Source organism: Oreochromis aureus, linkage group 13 (genome assembly GCF_013358895.1).
Source record: "Oreochromis aureus strain Israel breed Guangdong linkage group 13, ZZ_aureus, whole genome shotgun sequence".
Classification (NCBI taxonomy): domain Eukaryota; kingdom Metazoa; phylum Chordata; class Actinopteri; order Cichliformes; family Cichlidae; genus Oreochromis; species Oreochromis aureus.
Genome location: NC_052954.1, coordinates 23,826,883 through 23,842,955, shown reverse-complemented (window position 1 = coordinate 23,842,955; position 16,073 = coordinate 23,826,883). Strand labels below are relative to the sequence as shown.

At 40.1% G+C, this 16,073-nt stretch overlaps 1 protein-coding gene across 1 annotated transcript in view; it reads left to right on the top strand.

The window, feature by feature from the left end:
- LOC116325745 (serine protease HTRA1A-like) overlaps positions 1-16,073 on the top strand; it is a 28,047-nt gene continuing 11,974 nt past the window's right edge. The window contains exons 1-3 of the mRNA XM_031746742.2: positions 1-595; positions 9,649-9,748; positions 10,341-10,545. Of these exons, the coding sequence (XP_031602602.1) occupies positions 136-595; positions 9,649-9,748; positions 10,341-10,545 (765 nt within the window). The 5' untranslated portion in view covers positions 1-135. The remainder of the gene's footprint in view (positions 596-9,648; positions 9,749-10,340; positions 10,546-16,073) is intronic.

Genomic DNA, 16,073 nt, shown 5'->3' with positions numbered 1-16,073 from the left:
CTCTCCAGCTGGGAAGACTCCCCCCTCAGCACTGAGCTCTGTCATCCCATAACACTGCTAGCACAGAGCGAACTTTTGGAACTCTTTAAAACTTTCTGGTGACTTTTTAGGGGAGCTTCTTTTTCAGTCTGAAACATGTTTTGGTTGCTGTTGTGCGTAATCGCATTCTTTGCAACCGTGCCGGCGGATGCGCAAATCTCCAGCCGGTATGTTGTCGGATGTCCTCCCCGGTGTGATAAGTCGATGTGTCCTCGGCTACCAGCGGACTGTCCGACAGGACAAACCCTCGACGCCTGCCACTGCTGCCCGGTGTGCGCCTCCGGTGAAGGCGAAGCCTGCGGCGGCAGTGGGAAACTCGGCGACCCGGTGTGCGGAGAGGAGCTGGAGTGCTCGGTCTCCGGCGGGATTGCATACACTGTGACGGTGAGGAGGAGAAGCAAGAGTGGGATTTGCGTGTGCAAAACCACCGAAGCGGTTTGTGGAAGCGATGGGGTGTCCTACCGGAATATCTGCGAGCTGAAGAGGGTCAGCCGACGGGCGCAGAAATTGCAACAGCCACCTGTTCTTTTCATTCAGCGAGGAGCCTGCGGGAAAGGTAGAACTCAAACTGTTTTGATCAAGACACCCTTAACCCTAAATACACTGAGATATTGATAATAAATGGGAGGGAGTAGATTCGACGTTTAAAGTTAATTGATTACAGTAGTAGTGTCAAGAATCACGAATAGGCTACTCTCTTTTGAGCGTTGTGGGCCAAAAACATTAGTTTTGCAGCTGAAATCAATCGTTGCACATTTTCTGTAATATGGTGTCATTTTTTGGCCGTTTTACCTTCATTATTTACAACTTGCTCTTGAACGTGACCCCACCATTCCTCACTGGGCATTTATTGTCTCAAGGTCGCACAGATGTTGTAGCTCAGCGTTGCATTCAGTGGCACACAATCCCCATGTGTCTGGAACCACAAGAGCAGCCATTCAAGTGGGTTTCCCCCTTGATCCTGCATTACAATTAGACTTGATCAGAGAGGGCTTTTCTTTTGTTTTGTTTTCTTTTTTTCCCCCATGGCTGAATGAAGCCACGAGTTATGCCCCGTTGTAAAGCTTGATGTGAACCTTAGGATTACTCTGGCATGCATGACCAGCAGTCACATGACTATAATCTGGTTGATTCCTTTATGCCATGTGGTCTTTGCCTGAAAAATGTGCATTAGCTGAATGGAATGGAATGTCAAAGCCTGATATGTATGATATAAACTGTTATTAAATATAACTGGAGATATATTTATAATGATATATGTAAGTGTTTCAGTATGGACCTGCATTTTGTCATAGTGTCATGTGACAGGTATTTCTTCCTAATCAGTGAAGCTCACTTATAATGGGACTTCACTCTTCACATCTGCTGCTCTGTGAAACAGTACAGCCTAAATGAGAATGCACATTCTGTACAGAATGAATCAATGAGTCATATATCATCATTAGTAGTGTAATTGTTTACAACCTATGCATGACATAAAACATCCAGGAATGAAAAAACGATCACTAGTGATGCTGCAGGTGGTAAAAACATTGTGTCCTTTATGAGTTTTACTGTTACTGTGTACGTACTTTTTTTTTTTTTTTTTCAAATTTGGCAACATATGTGCACTTAAAGACACATGAATGACAAGGTTCAACACCTGTTGAATCAAAGATCTATAACTTACCTCAAGAAACTTAACTGAATTCCCCCTGTCACAGCCCCCCCCCCACCCCAGCTTCTTCCTCTCTTCTCTTTTTGACTGTGGAAGTGTCTTTCACTCCTGGTCTGTGTTGTCACTCATAAATCACACTTAACAGTCACACGAAGGAATTCCTGGCACTGATTCAAAGCCAAAATTCCACCTCTGTTGAAGACTGTTTAAAACAGGCGGGAGACATTGAGGAAAACACAAAATTAGCAACCCATATTTTCGGGAAAGTTTTACATGTACATCAAAAACCATGTGGGCACAGTGGAAGGGCAGACTGCATCGCCACATTTGTTTGTCAGTCATGTAAGCAGCTTAAATGGTTAAGTCATTCCCGAGCAGCTAACCATGTCTGAAACTGAGCAAGACTGTGGTGAGTGCTATTGATTTTCCAAGACACCCTGTGAGAATTTCCAAAGCTGGAAGTTGCATTTCATTTCGTGCATTAGATGTGTCCCTGTCCAGGCTGGTGCTGACTAAGAGTCTGTAGCATATATTTAAAAAAAATGTCAACTTTAACATAAATTGTGAACAGGTCTGTTGACTCAGAATGTCAAGAGCTGACACTGAAAAGAAACTTAAACCCCTCTGAGTGCCTTGAAATACACCGCAACCTGGCCTCATGTTAAGAAAAACCGTGTGAGTTTAGTTGCATGATGTCATTTTGTGTCTGGACAGTAAAGGCGTAGCTCATTTTGGGGGAAAAAAAGAAAAAAACTAGGCCAAAATTTGACTGTGACCTTGGTGTCATAGTTGTTAAAAATGATCTAATTATTTTTTTTAAAAGTGCAGAAAAAAACTTTTTGGCAGTTTAAAAGCATTAATGTGACACAGACTGACAGGAAAAGTGCTGAAGAGTATTGGAGATCAGAACTGAATCACTTGGTGCCTCTCAAACTGTGACGAGGGGTTGCATGAAGGTGTGAACGTGAAGATGAGGCTGACAATACTTTCTTACAATCTGTTTAGACTTTTATCCAGTTGAAAACCCGACACAGTTTGCGCTGCTCTTTAATTCAGAGCTGATGTTGCAGAATGTACTCTGTGACTCCAGCGAGTGACATCTGCTGAATACGCACATTCTTCGGCAACTTGTCTCAGCCACTCATGATATTAAAACATAATTTTTGGGCACATGCATGCGACTTTTGTTATTGTTGTTCTACTTGTCAGTGTCTGCTTTTGGTTCTGAATGTCTGCCTGTCTGCTTTTCTCATCTGTTCTTTTTCCTGTTTGATGTCTGTAATTCTCCTGCTTCCTTCATTCCTCTCTCTGCTAAACTATATTTGCTGCAGCCTCTTCCGTGCTCAGCCTCTTTTTAATGTCATCTAATACTGACTGCAACATGAAAACACATGTGTATGTCTGAATTGCCTAAATTGCACTAATTACAGAAATGTGATGCTTTTGCACCACACCAAATTACTGTACCTCCATTCTTGTCTATGGGCCATGATAAGTGTTAGTAAACACTGTACTGAATATTGCATTGGTTCAATGTCCTTTAAAGGGTTAAAACCTGCTCTTGAAGTTGCTGTACTGATCGACATACATCATTTTCTAACAATAAAATGTGACATGGTTTTGAATGGGTTCTCCATGCTGCTCTAACTGCCCTGTTACTAACTCAGTGTGTGTGTTTCTGGTTGTATTGTGTGCTTTCAACCTTAGATGGAGTTCACAATGGAAAAAATTAACTTCACTGGATTAAAATAGGGTAAATTGAATCAATATTGGGAATGGAAAAATTGGGTTAATTATAATCACTCAGTGAGTCATTTGAAACAGCTGCCAGTGTGTCATTGTAGTATTATAAACAGCTCAAATGTATGCTTTCATAACTGGGAAAAAAGCCCCATCGAAACAAAATGATTCATGGTCTTAACACTGTAGCAAGCTAGCATTCATATGTACTGAATCACTGAAGAAGTACAGTGAGCCAAAATCAATGACCTACTGGAAGTAATTTTATAATAACATATGTACTAAGGCGCATGCTTGCCATGATTCTCCAGTCTCTGCTGTAGTAGTTACTTTTTAAGGCCAAAGAGGAACCATAGTATTTACATTTTATTTGCTTTTTTTTAAAGCAATCAATAACGTCCTTTGGCAACAACCCATTTGACGTACCCTTTTCTTCACTCATCCATACCTCATGTGCCTTACCTTACTGCTGTCCTGACTTTCTCTTCACCGATTGGTTCATTTAATCCTGTATTCCACCTGGTACACCTTATATACGGGCGATACACCCTTCCCGTCACTTTTCTCATGCCAATGTGAGAGTGAAAAGAGAAAGAGTTAATTTATTAAACATTTCTATCTTTAAGTTAATGATTTACTCTAAACTTGGTTTGTCTCTTTCAGAGCTTATATGAGTTTCCCCTTTGGTTAGTTAAATCGCCTGTGATCTAAAGGAAAACAAACCTAAAATGCCAGAGAATAACTGATGGCTGTGTTCTTTGCATTCTTACCGCATGTCCATGCTGATAACGATCCTTTCCTTTGACCCTCCTTCTTAACATATCTGAAAGATTTCCTAGTGCATTAGCTTAATTCTAGCTGGACTGAATCCACTTTGTTCACATCTATGTTTTTCCATTTCTTAAGGATTTTTCTTAGGAGAACACAAATCGTCTTTTAGTCTGCAGGAACCAATAAAACGAAGGGCCCTATGCATGGGAAATCTGAAGAAGATAAGACGCCCTGATCTGTAGCTTGTGTGTTGAGTGGGGAGGGGTAATGGATGTATGGGGTTGTGAGGTTAGGGGGGCTTTGAGTGTGTATGTTGGGAGGGGAGAGTACTTTTAAATTAGGTTCCTTTTAATAAATGTTGTTTTTGAATGGTTTTCCCCACATTTAATGCTTGAACTGATTCCAAAAAACTCTTTCAGACATCTGATTATTGTTAATAGATACTTAAATTTTATTAGGCTCTTGCAGTTACCACACTTCTCAATATGTCTTGCATGTGGGCAAAGTCTTAACTTCATCAGGTCACAGGAACTTAAAGCAGGTTTATTACTGTTTTTATGTCAGTATATCATTTAAATTGTGTCGTGAGAGTGTGTATACGCTTCTCTGTCAGGATAAGTTACTGCTTAGTAGGAATGCCATCCTCCCACATAAGAACAATTTTGTTTTTGGACTGCTTAAAAATCTAAACACCACATCCACTCTATATTACATGCAACTCACTTGACCCATCCCTACTTTAACCTTAAGTGCCATCTCCAAAATATCTGCTGAATAGCAGTGTAATGTCTGTGATACTGACAAGAGTGTTCATAAGTCTCAGTCTGCCATTGCCCTGAAACTCAAGTGATATTTTGTGGTGTGCTGCTAGTCATTAACATTTACAGTATTACTGTTTATCATATTATCATACTACTTTTATAGTCAGTAGTTATTTCTGCTAATGCTTTCCTATAAACTGAAGCAATTAGATTAAGTGTCTGACAGGGTGAGTCTGAGTAACAAGAGTGTGTACTTGCTATTACACCAAATATATCACTTCTTAATTTACCAAGTGTGAAATAGTCCATTTCCAGTTTACTTTCTATAAAGTTGTTTATGCGTCTTTGGTGCACACAGATATACTCACCAGCCACTTTATTAGGTACACCTTGTTAGTACAAGCTTGGGCCTCATTTTGCTTTCAGAACTGCCTAAACTCTTTGTGGCACAGATTCAACAAGGTGTTGTAAACATTCCTCGGTTTTTGGCATCACATAGTTGCTGCATATTTGTGGGCTGCACATCAATAATGTTGCATCACATTGCAAAGGTGCCCTATTGGACTGAGATCTAGTGACTGTGGAGGCCATTTGAGTACAGTGAACTCATTGTCATGTTCAAGAAACCACTTTGAAGTGATTTGAGCTTTGTGACATGGCACATTATCCCGCCGGAAGCACCCAGAACAAAAATGGGTACACTGTGGTCATAAAGGGCTGGATATAGTCAGCAGTAATACTCAAATAGTGTGTGGCAATTAAACAATGCGCCCTTGGTACTGAGGGGGCCAAAGTGTGTCTAGAAAATATCCCCCACACCATTAAACCATCAGCCTGAACTACTGATAGAAAGCAGGGTAGATCCATGATTTCATGGAATTTACACCAAATTCTGACCACATGTTGAAATCACATGTCATCAGACCAGGGAACATTTTTCCAATTTTCAGTGTCCAAGTTTGAAGAGCCAATTTGAACTGTAGCCTCAAGTTTCCTATTCTTAGCTGACAGGAGTGGAACCCGGTGTGGTCTTCTGCTGCTGTAGTCTGCTACGTCAAGGTTCAATGTGCTGTGCATTCAGAGATGCTCTTCTGCGCACTCTGTTTGTAGTGAGTGGCTATTTGAATTACTGTTGACTTCCTATCAGCCTAAAGTAGTCTGGCCATTCTCCTCTGAGCTTTGCCATCAACAAGACATTTTTGTCCAGACAACTGGATTTTTTCTTTTTCTTTTTTTTCTAGCAAATGGTCCCAGCAGATTCTGCAGTTCCTGAAATAAACAGACCACTCCATTTGATGCCAATGACTATGCCACATACAAAGTCTTACCCCCCCACGTGATGGACTGATTAAATATTTGCATTAACAAGTAGTTAAGCAGGTGTACCTAATGAAGTGGCAAGTGAGTCTATATCTCTATATGATCAATCTGCATGAAAATTGCTTTCAGTCTATTATTGGTGATCCTGTTAAAATGTTTTAACCAGGTGTTTTTCATGGATATTATATGTGTTTATGTTGGTTTTGTTGCCTATGAGAAAAACACTGTTACTTGGATTTCTAGTTCAATTTGCTTTTTTTGAACTAAAAAGCCATTTGCCTTGTTTATTAGTGACCCACAGCTTACTTTTACATTAGCTTGTAAATGATTGCCTATAGGTAATCTCCAAATAGCTCCTGCGGGCAAATTATACTCATTAAATTTGCATGCAGTTATTTTGAAACCGCATGCAGTTTCTGAGTCTATTATAATGTACTCTACGACTCCAGGCACAAACCCATTTTCAAAAGTTGAACACACCATTTCTCACACCATCAAAAGTATGTCCTCTTTTCTTTCCTTATAATGACTCTAATTAAATGTATAAATGTCACACACACACATAAGCTGTTTAGAAAATTACCTTGCAATCACAGATCCCATCTTACTATAGCAGCAGTTCAGTAGGTGGAGAGGTTTTTCGTGAGCAATACTTAGATGAGACAGTGATCAGAAGCCTTTAAATCCCACTTTCTCTCCACATATCAAGATGAATCAGTCACGTTTTGGCATCTAGACAGCTTCTTTTCAGTTTCGCTCATAAGTCAACTTAATTTTCCAACAGTAAAGTCTTTCTAAGCTTCAGCTGTAAGCTCAGTTAAGCAATGAAATAATCTATCTCACTATATAACTCAGGAGAAAATGGCTGATTCATGACATCCCGTCTCTAACAAATCACCACCACTAGGCCTATAAGTCTGCTATCATCACACAGGCATTGTAGTGGCAGCAGAGTGTTCCTGGTTTCCGCATGTGTGCAAGGAGGCCTCACTCATTATAACATGGCGAAGTGGAAGAGACTGGGAGCCTGTCTGTGCACTCCAGAAACAGCACAGATTCTGGACACTGGGCCCTGCTTTCTCTCACAGTAATCCTATCAGAGCTGACCACGAAACCCCCCGGGTTTGAAGCTAGCAGGGAGGAAATTACTCCAACATTTCCATCTTTTCTTCATACTATTGCAAGAAAGTTGTGTGGCATTTATAATGTTTAATACTTGATTTAAAGTTCAGGAAAATATATGTTGGGGTTGGAAAAGAAAAGTGGTTACATTTATTTATGAGCAACTTGGGTTTTTTTTTCTTCCAGTGGCTTTTAGCTCTAAGAATAGCATTTGGTACACCGTATGCCCAGAAATAATCATCAACTATTTGATGGATTATAGTAAAATTCTGCACAGGGAATCTTAATCGCCAGATGCCCAGAAACCTGCTAACTTTGGTGAGCCCCTCGTTTGTCCTTTCATTACATTATGAGGTGGGCATTTCAATTTTTTTTAGATATAGCTTGACAATTATTAGATGGACTGAAATGGATTTCAGTACATACATCTGTACTCAAAAAATTTCTAGTAAAATTGTTGATTTGGAAAACATTCATGATGCTCAAAGGGTGTATCTAGAAGGAATTCTCACCTCAAAATGTACTTTATATGTTTACCTCCGTACTGTAGCACTGTTCATCCATCTAGACTGTTTTGGTGTCCAGTTCTGGACATATTGGTGCCTCACTTTAATGCGGTAGAAATAAATGATATTCCTCAACAACAGTGTCTCTTTCCAAAAAGCATGACCTTACTGCCATTGTTAATATTTAATAACAAGAGCAAAAAATCCAAAAACCTTAATGCAAGTAAGTTCATGTAGAACTGTTTTCTGTCTACATCCAGTGTAAAGGACTTTTAATTACATTACAGCTCAGCAGAGGGAAGGTGGGAGGAGCAATATTACCAGAATCACTACTACTGTGAGCTACTTGTCGCAGGTGTGCATGCATGCATCTTTCTGCGTTCATGATTCAGTTAAAAACATAACAGTTCCTAACCAAGTCACTGACCCACTTTTTCCTGACCTACCATTGTGAAGTGTCTGAAGAGCATTTTAGCTTTTAAAACTGGAAGTGCTGGAAAGGGTGGGTCCAACTTGGAAACCACATACTCATCAGGAAAGTGTTAATCCAAGTGAGAAGTAAGGTAATTTTCCTTATGACTTTTTCCAGCAGGGGTTGGTAATTAGTCGTCCCAAGGGGCCTGATGAGAAACTGTTGTGAACTGTAGTGAAGGGCCTCTCCGATACGTTAAACTCAGTTCTGCTCAATGTTAATTTTATGTCTTCATTAACTTTTCAGTGTTGCCCTCCACAAAAGTCCACCAAAAAGAGATCTGGTTTAAGTCACTTTTGAATTAGCATTATTTTTTTTCAGATACAGAACTGATCTGTATCCATCTTTTATCTTCAGTTTTCAATGAAGGTTGCTAGCTCACAGCTAACAAACTCCCGCTAAACAAATTCTGGTGCTTCACTGGGACCACGAAAACTTCAACCACACACAGAAGAATTTACTTCCTGCAGTTTGTCAAATGTTTGTGGACTGTACTTTTTAATGGTGTCCCATACAGCAGCATGATGCTCATTAAATGCTGGTGTTAGCTTAACTGCAACTCAAGTGTCTCTTTGTTGTTCCTTAACCCTTCAGTGCAATCACTGATATCCGGGGGATGATACTTTTGCAATTTCTGTCATCTAGGAGAAAGTAATGACTGAAAATTGTTCTTGTGAGACAAAATAGTTCAAAGTACGTGGCAAAATAACAGCTTATGGATGGAAGGATGAAAAGCAAAGAGGGAAAGGTTGGGGGCGTCTTGATTCATAGCCTTGCTTAAACTGTCATTTGGGTAGGATTTAATGAGCAGGTAAGTCAGTCAGCATTTCCTGACTTAGCCAAAGCTGGATGGGTGATTCAGTGACTTTGGCAGTCCCTTAACATGCAGTGTCACACTGTCTGCGTGTTATACTTGACAAAAGAGCTGTGGATGGTTTTAGAACTGCTCTGTTTTCACCCTTAACCACGGGGTAAGATAAGGGTAAATGTCAGTGTGAAGTGTTTATTTGTAAGGTTTATTACCAGACTCTGTAAATGAGTGAGTACATGTGTGTCAGACCTAGACCTAGACAGTCTCAACCGCAGATGAACTGTCATCTGTTCTTTTCCCAGATGTGTTATGATGAAGGGTAGTTTAATTTGTTGGTTCTCTATCCTCACACAGCTCTTACATCATGCAGTATTTCCAAGCATCTTTAGTTTGTTTTTACCAGGCTGACATCCTATTTGTGTATTTGTGTGTGCATGATGTATTTCCAGCTCAAGACAATCCAGACAGCCCGAGGCACAAGTACAACTTCATTGCCGACGTGGTGGAGAAAATTGCTCCGTCTGTGGTTCACATTGAACTTTACCGCAAGTATGAGCCGCGTACCTGTGTGTCTGTGCTCGGTGCTGGGGAGGGGCAGACTGAAAAACCCTAGAATTTACAACTTACCTGTGTACTTAAACACACTGCACCAGTTGGTAGAGCACCTTATTCTCAAGTTTAGTCTTTCATCTTCTTTTTAAAAATCATCCGACCAGCTTTTTGTGCTTTTTAATCTCTGCTTCTGGTTGTTCTTTGACACTTTGATTCTCCATCTGTCTCATTTCTCTTCTGTCTGTCACCATCACTTGTGAAGTGGTTTTTTTGAAGGTCAAAACTCTCTGATTTCCAGATTTCTGTCTCTCCTTCTTCCGTCTTTGTTTCACTTAGATCTGTCTCTTGTTTTATTCACCTCTCCAGCTTAGCTTTATATACTCACCTTCTTACTATTTATAGATATATATAGTTAGTGTACAAACTCACATGCTTTAAACTTCGTTTTCTTTTGGTTTGCATTTAACACTTCTATTACACCATGTACTGCTTTATTTTACTATTCTGGAAAAACTGTTAAAGGGGAGAGGAAAGAATAGCAGTAGTCTAACCTACTCTTTCCTAATGTCTCTCTTTCTTCCCTCCACAGGATGACTTATTCCAAGCGTGAAGTGGCAGTGGCGAGTGGTTCTGGTTTTGTTGTGTCTGAAGATGGCCAAATTGTGACCAATGCCCACGTGGTGGCCAATAAACACAGAGTGAAAGTGGAGCTAAAGAGCGGCGCCTCCTATGATGCCAAAATCAAAGACGTGGATGAGAAATCAGACATCGCCCTCATCAAGATTGATGCACCGGTTAGTTAAAGTGTCAGACTTCTAGAAGTCTTGCAAAATATAGAAGATGTGGTAGTTAGAGGTGTTGTGAGTGAACCCCATCAATTTTTTGTTCGCTTTTGTTTTTGTTGCTTCGTATCTAAGCAAGCACACCATAAAAGGAATAGTTTTAAATACTGGAAATAGTCCTCATTCACTTTCTTGCCAAGAGTGAGATAAGAAGATCAATAAGACCATACATCTGTCTACATTAAACATTAAGCAAGAGCCAGATGTGCTGATTAGCTTTGTTTTCAGTGTAAAGACTTGGCAGTAGAGACTCAAAGCAGGCATGCACTTGGCTTCTGTTCGCCAAGAAATAATATGAGCATTTAACTACTTGTTTATAGTTATTTGACATTTCTATTTATGTACTGATTAAACAAACGAGACAAAGGTATGCTTTCAGTCTTTATGCGCATCTAAGCTAATTGCCTTTTGGCTTTAATTCTTAGCTAGCATACAGGCTTGAGGGTGTTATTGAACTTCTAACAATATCTAATTTTCAGCTATACAAGTATTTTCTAAAATTTAACGGTAAGCCATGGTAAGTTTTTAATGATTTCTTTGAACTATCTGTTTTCCAGGGTGCAATGATTGTACATGTACATGTTTAATGACTTTAAATTTGGTGCACAAGTTTGAATTTATTTTGGATTTTCTGTCATCCACACAGGGTCAGAATTATACAGGCTCAACTATATACACACACCCCTATTAATATGTGGTTAAATTTCCCTTAGCAAGTTGCACCTCTTGTTCTCTTGTTGCTGTGGCCAAATATCAGTCTTTGTCTCGCCTGACTGTAAAACCTTTCTCTAGAAGACATGTGGTTAGTGCATGTTGGCAGCTGCAAATTTCAGTCATGCTTACTGTTGTTGCAGGGCCTTCTTTCTTGGTCAGCCCCCTATTGGTCTATGGTGGTGTAAAACTTTCTTCTCTATGTACAGTAAAGCTGGTGTTGCAGTAGTTTCCAGTTCGTGGGAGGCTTGTGTCTTGGTATTTCCTGGGTTGTTTTAAGGATTTTAACCAATTTTCTCTCATCTGAGGGTGATACTTTGGCTTTTCTTGCAGACTTTGGCAAAGTTGTCACAATTCTGATTAACTTATACATTTATTTGAACTGATGATCTTGAAATATCCAGTATTTTAGAAATGGCTCCAAGAGACCTTCATAACTTGTGTAAAGCTACAATTCCTCTTCTTACATCTTTGCTGAATTCCTTGGACTCTCTCATTGTTCTGAGTATTGGTCAGTATTGATCACTGAGTCAAACAAATCCTTTTTATCTTGACAAAAACAAACTACCAGCTGCAGTGAATCATGATCACTGAGAAGTTAATAGGCCTTGGCCTTTTATAGTTAATAGATCCTGCAGAACCTTCAGCATCACTTATTAAATGATTTAAGTAAAGGTATGTATGTATATATTTGACTTTTGACTGTAGGGATAAAATCTAAACCAATTCTTGTTTTTTAAAATGCTGTACAATTATTCCACCATTATATTAGCATGGTATCCATGCCCTTGATGACTGTACATAAATGTGCCACCACATCTCCTTGTCTAGTCCCATACTGCAGTAAAGAGAAACAGCTTTTACAAAACTACAGACGTACCTTTGTGTGTCTATTGCCATGTATGTACAAGTCTCTGAATTCGTTTCACCGAGTACTGTACTGAGTTCATTTGGCCAAATTAAGGCTTGACAAATAAGCATTTATCCAAAGAGTCCTGAGTTAGTTGGAGTGAGAAAGTCTGCAAAGGTATTTTTGACCAAGCTTTCTGAACTCACAGCCAGCACAACAGAATAAAAACATTAACTCACGGTTTTGTAATTCTCCCGTTAACCTGCTGTTAAAAAATATTATGTTGGTTTGGCGATTCAAGTCTGGAATGAAAGTGTTCTAAATTTAGCCTCGTACTCAGAGTGCAAGTGAAGCAAAGTGAGCATGCAGGTGCAACCAGATGGGTCTTTAAAACACAGCTGGCTTGCAGTCAGTCCAGATCTTGTTAGTGTTCATACACAACAAGCTGCAAAAACAACTGACAGATACTACAATGCTCGTTTCACAACCAATTTGCAGAGACGCTCACTTATTCCTGGCAGGTAAAAATCTTTGGACGGTGTTGATATTTAAAGGAAAACGCATTGCTTTGCAGCACATATGTTTGTTGCATTTTCTCTCCAGTTCTCTCAATGTCCCTATCTGTCTGCGTTTTTGTCTGTCTGCTGGACCAGAGGGATCCACGTTGCATGTTAATCACAGCCAGTCATGTGAAGGAATGTGTGGCAGAGAGCCACGGCCTATTGACTGCGAATCATAGCAGAGCTGCATTAGGGAGCTCACTCTCATGGCTCTGTGACACAGCTGAAAAGTTGTTGGTCACGATTGCAGCATGAGGTGTGTTACAAAGACACCCCCCCCAACCACCCTTAATTCTGAAGAGGCTGAAGCATTCAGGTCATGTTCGGTCCACAATGTGAGCAAAGAGTGCAGAAAAGAGCAGTGACATGTGCTTTGTGTTTGTTCATTCTATGATAAAACCTGTTCAGTCTGTTGATGACAGTCTGGTCTTTATTGAGGGGATTTCCCCTGTTTGTTTGCAGCACATGGTCAGTGCCTGTGCAGATTCAGGAATGACTGGTACTTATAACATATAGTAACATAAAGATATAGGCCGTTTAAGAGTCTTCGTCATCATAGAAACCTTTCACTGCAAATGCATTTGAAAAATTTCGATGCATCAGACTTTTTCTTGATAAACAACAAACCTGCTTTACTAAAAATCGCCTGCAAAATAAGAAGCAGGTAATTTTAGTAGGTTTGCTGTAATTCAAGACATTCAGCACTATGAGTATGAAGTGTTTGTTTTATATGAAGCCAGAATGAGTTATCCAGACCATGTGTCAGCGATGAAGCCCCAGAAGACCTGTGGTCACTTTGGAAAGGCACCATTATTTAGATTTTCATTTGGAACTCAGATTTCTATTAATGTGCAGAACTTAGTATGTGGAACTAGTGAGAGTTATTAGATGGAAAATTAGACGATGAGTCTGTTATAATGTGAGGGCAGGAGGGCAAGCAAAGTTGGTGTGCATTAAAAGGGTCATTAAAACCATGCAGAATAATTACCTCGGGGTGTTTAATTATAGCACCTACAGTGTAATAACCACATATTTCAACTTCATAATAGTCTTCTTTTATTACCACAGTTTTAGATGACAGAGTAATGTCAACATAAAATCTGAGGTCTGAGTATGAAGACTTCAAATAAGCCATCGTGATAGTAGCCAAAGGTTAGTGAAGCCTCCAGCACAGCAATTTAACCATCAGCATCTTAGTGTTTTCAAACTGGATGTTATGAGTAAAGGGGCAGTTCTGACCATGAAACCAAAGAAGACTTCCCACTCATACTGTTGAATGTCCTGCTTTATACTACATTTTACTGCAAAGGTGAGTCTGTGCTCACAGACTAAGTAGCCAAAGGATCGTTTTCCCCTAGACTCCTCTGAAAACACACATTTTTGTAACTAGAGGATCATCCACTGCTGGCTATTAAAAATAAGATTTAAAGGGACGTTAGGAATGGTTTGACTTTCAGATCCAAAAGCTACATCCATCTTTCAGATACAGTCTGTAATCCATATTGTTAAAATGACACAATCTTTTAGTTTTGAAGATGATAATAGCTGAATTTGGCAGAGAATGATTAATTCAATGCCTATTCACTGTCTATGAATAAATCAAGAAAAAAGTGATGTTGGCTATTTCTATATCATTTTAATTTTCAGAGTAAGTAAGTAAGAAAAAGCTAATATTCTCTTGTTTAAGCTTTCTATTTTTTGTGTTCAGAAAGATTTGAGGGATTTTAATTTTTTAAAGTTACAGAAGTCAATTTTCAGCTATTTTGTTGCTGAAAGTCTTCCATCGTCCCCTCCATCAGTCATCATTTGCCTTTGCTTACCAGTCCCAATAGTGTTCTTCCAGTTAAATAAAAGCTAATTGTTTACAATGTCAGCAGTATAGAAGCAGCCAAAAATAATCAATAAAACTCCACAATGGTACAATTGTTTATGAGTGAGAAAGTTTGAAGTTAAGTTTTCCCTGACTGTATAATGAATCTCTTCTCTTTTCTTTCTCTCTCTTTTTCTATGTGAAACTAGAGTTTATTGGTAGCAGGGCCCAGTCTGTTCCTGGGGCTGTGGTCTGCCCCTCAGCTCTGGGGAACACATTAGTCTGTCTACAGCAGCTGGAACTTCAGAGGGGGACGGAAAGAGGGGGAAAAAGTGCTGTGCTCACTTGTTCCTGTGTAGAGAGTATGGGGGGAAAGAGAAAGCAAGAGGGACAGAGAATGAGAGGGTGATGTGGTCAAGGCCTGGAAAATGGATCCACATGTCTGAAGGACTTTGTGAGCTAATAGGTTAATGATTGCACTGCGTGATGTCGCGTGATGAAGCCCATTGAGTTTTAGGTTTTTAAAAGTCTCTCATACCCTTGTTCACTTATACCTGTAAGTGATTCCAAAGCCCGTTGGACATTTCTTTACTTAGGCTGATAGAGAGCCCCACAGACTGCCTCAGAAGAACTTCAAAGTTCCAAATGTCCTGTGCAGTATGTCATATTTTTTAACATTTCAGTTTATGGCTTAATCTGAGCAGTTATTAAAAAATGATTTGGTTGCTTTAATAAAATGCAAATGCAGTGCCATGCATTATCTTTGACTCTGCAGCTTAAAGGTGCCTCTTACCAGTTTATCTTCAGTCTATAGTCCCTTAACACTGCAGCTCTGTATAGTAATCCAGTGCGAGAATTCTACTTGGCCACAGGAAGGTTGTGGTGTGTGATGTCTGTGTTAGGAATATCCATCCATCCATCCATCCATCCATCCATCCATCCATCCATCCATCCATCCATCCATCCATCCATCCATCCATCCATCCATCCATCCATCCATCCATCCATCCATCCATCCATCCATCCATCCATCCATCTTCTTCCGCTTATTCAGGGCCGGGTTGCAGGGGCAGCAGCCTAAGCAGAGAAGCCCAGACCTCCCTCTCCCCAGCCACCTCCTCCAGACTAAGGCCTGGCCAACAGACGCTCCCTGGGCCTGGAGCCAGGCCCAGGGCCCTGGTAACCCTATCCTGGGCAGGGTGAACTGTTCCCTTGGTGTTCTACTCATAGGGGTCTTCTGAATTGGTCTTTGTCTGGTCCCTCACCCAGGACCAATTTGCCATGGGAGACCCAACCAGGGGGCAGAAGCCCCTGGACACCATAGCCCCTGCGATCCCTGGGGCACACAAACCCCTCCACCACGATAAGGTAGTGATTTGCAGAAGGGTGGAATAGTGAGGACAAAATGTTAAAATTACCAAACTCTACCTTACTTTCAATGATAGTCATCTTCTAAAGATATTGTGAAAGTGATTGAGCTTTTTATTCAGGTATATTAAAATTTAAACTGCAATTGTTAACAATGGCCAGGGCATGAAATAGAAAGTCT